This window comes from Cynoglossus semilaevis, chromosome 5 (assembly GCF_000523025.1).
Source record: "Cynoglossus semilaevis isolate Cse_v1.0 chromosome 5, Cse_v1.0, whole genome shotgun sequence".
In the NCBI taxonomy this organism is placed as follows: domain Eukaryota; kingdom Metazoa; phylum Chordata; class Actinopteri; order Pleuronectiformes; family Cynoglossidae; genus Cynoglossus; species Cynoglossus semilaevis.
This window is the reverse complement of record NC_024311.1, coordinates 9,550,925-9,555,357: the sequence shown is the minus strand read 5'-3', so window position 1 is coordinate 9,555,357 and position 4,433 is coordinate 9,550,925. Positions and strand designations below refer to the sequence as shown.

Sequence of the window (4,433 nt, the reverse complement as noted above, 5' to 3'; positions counted from 1 at the left end):
ATACAGTTCTCATCGCCCTCCTGGTTCCGTGGTGGTCCCGGCATATTCAGCAGTACTAATAATCGATCGTCGTGTGACCGGTTTACGATGACCTCGTTCAGCTTCACCGCTGTATGCATTCGCCGTACGTTGGACTGGTCTCTGTTCAGGAGGAGCAGAGGTAAGTTGCAACCAAGGTTACAAAAAAATGACAATGTTTAGTTTCTGACTCACGGTTTGAGGCTCATGAGTTCTCTGAAGGTCTCTGGGGCATTGTTTCGTCTCCTTTTCTCAGCTTCACACTTCTCTTTGGTCCAAGTCATGTGGACCTTCTCAGTTGGACTGTCCACCGACTCTTCCTCCTCATCTGAGTACAGACTTCCCATCCGGACCAAAGAGTGTCTGTCTTTAACCAGCTGGGCCTAAAGAAAACAAGGAAAACAAGGTGGTTTGGTTGACAACTCAGCATGTGGAAAAAACAAAGAGATTACCAAAGGACTGAAAACAAACCTCTCTTTTCCTCTCTGCACCTGACAGCCTCATCTGCCTCAACATCTGGGACCTCTGCTCCATCATTAATGTACGCTCGTAGGTGTAGGCTGAGATGTCACTGTCATGCTGAAATACAGATGGAGAAACAAAAACACAACTTAGTTGGGCTGTCATTTCATTAAAATATTCAAACCTGATTAATTACATTATTCTCCACAGAAACACAGAGTTAATTGCACATGTTCTAAAAGTACCATTAAATGTGTTTGTCAGGTTTTAATACTTTCATTAATATGCAAGTTGGTATTTATTTATTAATACAGAAATAACTGTAAATCTTTTTTTTTTTTGTAAAAAACAAACACTGAAACTAAAGTTGATCGTGGTCCTGAATGTTTTTCCTCAAAATACTGTAGGATTTTTTGGGTGAACGTGTGAAAGTCTCAATGGCAACCCACGCAGGAGTTGCCATTAAGTATGTGGTCTCTCTGGGACTTGAACCCAGGACCTTTTTTGTGTAAGGTAGATCTGTAACCACTGTACTATGGAACCATTTATTATCTATTATTTACTAGAAAATGTATATATTTCATACTTATCAAACTGTGGCTACTGTTTTCACAGTCAGAATAAATGTTAATAACTTTAGCTTTGTCGAAAGCACATTGACACAGCCTGAGAAGCTACATTTGCCATGTGGAGGAAAATTTTCATTAATGTTTCTCACTCTCATCCAGATGTTACTGCTGCTTTACTGTATCAAAAAAAATGGTATCATTAAAAGTAATTTGCAAATTGTTTTCACTGCAACAGCTACAGCAGCCCTCACTTTAGCGTTTAGTGTTTGATCAGACAAACCCTCACCATCTCCACCACCTCCACCTCCGCCTCGATTCTCAGTTGATAGAGGAACATGGCCAAATCCTTCTTCATCTGGATACTGTTGTCATCCATCTGTGCGACTGTGAAGATTCGCATCTTACACTTCCTCCACACCTACAACACAAACAGAACATGTTGGTACTCAAAACACACGTCAAATATTCAGTTAGTGTCAAGGTGACTCCTCACAGTTACAGAACTAAAGATTAAAAGTCACATTGTTAAAAATGTAAAAGTATTTTATAATAGTGCTAGTTACTTTAGTTTTAGTTTGTGATAGTTACTGTAGTTTGAGTAATGGTTCTTTGCTTTTAGTTCCTATTTTAATTTAAACATGTCACTCATCCTGTCAAGTTCACCCCTACCGGGTGGTTCCCACTATTGTCAATAGCACTACAGTATTGTCAAACCCCCTACAGTATGTTAACACACTGCATGTAAAAGCAAACACTTCATTTCTTCATGGATCACTGTTATTCTTATCAACAAATCACAATGGAGCTGATAATAGTCTGCCTTGCTGAGACCCTACCTGCAATAACCTTGCACCACTGAGAGGGCCTGCCCCAGACTTTGAGAACCACTGCCCTATTGCCATTAGCTTCATGCCCTCATGTATTGTGTTATATAAAATGCAGCAGTCCACAAATGGAAAAACATTTTTTTAAAAACTCACTTTATGTTGTTTCAGTAGAAAAGGCAGAAGCATGAGCATCCCTCCATCGTGGACTATCCACCAAACGTCAATGTTGCCTTCTAGGAAGCGTTCATTGTTACTCGGGTAGAAGGACACGTTTTTAGGCACCATCAGGGCCAAGTGTGCAGCTGTGGTACAGCGAACAGTGCCTGAACGGAGATGAATACAGAGTTCAATTTTTATTGTTGTTGTTTTACTATGTGGAGGGAGAGTGAGCATAAACAGAACAAGGCAGAGTGTTGGAATTGATTTTGTGATTGTTGTGATGTTTAATGCCTCAATAACCACATTGACTGCTGCACTCTTTCAGATAGCACAAAAAAGACATGGAAAAAGCCAAAACAGAAGCGTTGTAAGAAAAAGGTACAAAATGTCACTGATGTGAAAAAAAAATGGTGAAGTGACTTTCCAAAATTGACTCATTCATCCAACACTTTGTTGTCACCTGCCAAAATGTCAACCCACTGCATCGCTGATTTGATTTAAAAATGAATGCTCTGGTGTGCCCCCTCCCACCCCCTGCCTTTCATTCAGTCTGGACGTCAAACTCCTGTTAGCATACAGGATGTGCCCTTCATTTTTATAACCATGTTCAGGGCTTTGTAATTCACTGTTTTTACTCTCCCACTGTATAAGACTCGTGTCACGGACATGTTGGAAAAAATGCTGTTTATTCTCAACATCAAATCACCAGAGAAAAAAAGGACATCATCATATGATCTGTGGGACTTACTGATGAAAGTCCTCCAGGCACGGGGGTCCTCACTCTGCCTCCATCCATACGGCCAGCCCATCATCACAGTATTGTGCTTCATGCCTCCAAGACCACAGGACTGGATCAGATGGACGATGCCCTCACGCACTTTATTCGCCACAACGACCTGGCAGAAACCTTTGACCCGTTCAAAGTCCATCATATTCTTGATAGCCTATCAGAAAATATTGGTTAGGTGAAGTCTTTGAATTGAAAACATTTAGTTAAAAATAAATCCATTATCCAGTTTGTACATCCAAAAGAAAAAAAGAGCAAACATTTTTGCCTTGCTCAATTTCCAGTGCAAGTTCTGTTTCAACCTCTACCTTATCTGATGTGGTTTTTTAATTTTTTTTAATCAAATTTCTTTTTGATGCTAGCATTCCCTGGCCAACTAAGCTGATTATGATTCTGATTCTCATAAACTGCATAAATGTTATCAACAAAATGTTTAGTATTTACCTGTTCTGCCGCCTGCATTTCCCCAAAGCTGTCCAGGAAGTTGCCCTGAACAACAGAGCCCACAATGGTCAGACCTTTTCCTGCCTTCAGCTGTGACGCAAAAGTGAGCAGTCGGGGGTACTTCACATGAAGGTCTTCATCCAGCTTCAGCAGCACCAGCAGCTGTGGTCTGTGGTGCAGTGACAATGAGGCAGAATAAATCAATCTGTGTCCTGCATTACTGGAAGGACATATTTTCACATGTCTGAATTCTAAAAGAAAAAGAACTGACAGAATTACCTCCAGTTCTTGGTGTGTGGAGGGCCAGCCTCTAGCCTCAGCAGGGCGTAGCGTGCAGCACTAAGGGACAGTCCTCTGATTCCATCGCCCCACTCCTTCTCTGCTCTGTTTATTTGTATGCAGAAGAAACAGCAAACCTCAGAGAATCAACTTTGAGTAAATGTCCCCAACGGGCAAACAGAAAAATCAAAACACATTCAAAATAATAAAACGTGAAACTTCACACATACCCCTGGTACTCAATGTACTTGTAGATCATCCCAGCGATGCCTATGGCCACAATGGCGTAGTACCAGGACGAGATGAACATTAGACCTAGGCACATACTCATGCCAATGAAGGAGAGAGCCCTGTGGGTTCACACAAGGTCAGACATTAGTTAAGCAAAAAAGTAACATGTAAAGTAAGCATTGTAGTAGTATTAAAAGTAACCTTGCACCAGTACTCACCAGTGATAGTATTTAAACCTTGGCCTCCAGTTTGGTGTACGCAAGAGAGTCTGAACGGCACAGGCCAAGTTAACAAACAGGTAGCACATCAAGAAGAACCTACAGTGAACAATAATAATACAATTAAATCATCATCAACAACAACAACAAGATCACAATAATACCAATACCTGTGTTAGGTATTCTATACAAATATTGCATAATCTTTTTGAATAACTAAACATTCTTAATCAGGGGTGCCCAATACATTGATCGGAATTTACCAGTAATTAGTAGCAAAAGATATGTGAATATAAAGTATGCTCAGTTTATAATAGTAAATATGAGGCAATGTCTCTGTCATTGGTGTGGAACCCCAGGGTTCACCTCCTGGGCAAGTTCGAATCCCGGTTAGGGCGGTTAATACCTTCCAGTGGACTCACCACCCGCAGGAAGGTTT

General features: G+C 40.9%; 1 protein-coding gene across 1 annotated transcript in view; it reads right to left on the bottom strand.

Annotated features, from left to right (window-relative positions):
* slc12a4 (solute carrier family 12 member 4) overlaps positions 1-4,433 on the bottom strand; it is a 15,719-nt gene that overhangs the window by 1,909 nt on the left and 9,377 nt on the right. The window contains exons 14-23 of the mRNA XM_025055624.1: positions 3,995-4,093; positions 3,776-3,895; positions 3,546-3,650; positions 3,267-3,435; positions 2,784-2,979; positions 2,030-2,199; positions 1,336-1,467; positions 490-597; positions 214-401; positions 5-141 (exon numbers count right to left, since the gene is read on the bottom strand). Of these exons, the coding sequence (XP_024911392.1) occupies positions 5-141; positions 214-401; positions 490-597; positions 1,336-1,467; positions 2,030-2,199; positions 2,784-2,979; positions 3,267-3,435; positions 3,546-3,650; positions 3,776-3,895; positions 3,995-4,093 (1,424 nt within the window). The remainder of the gene's footprint in view (positions 1-4; positions 142-213; positions 402-489; positions 598-1,335; positions 1,468-2,029; positions 2,200-2,783; positions 2,980-3,266; positions 3,436-3,545; positions 3,651-3,775; positions 3,896-3,994; positions 4,094-4,433) is intronic.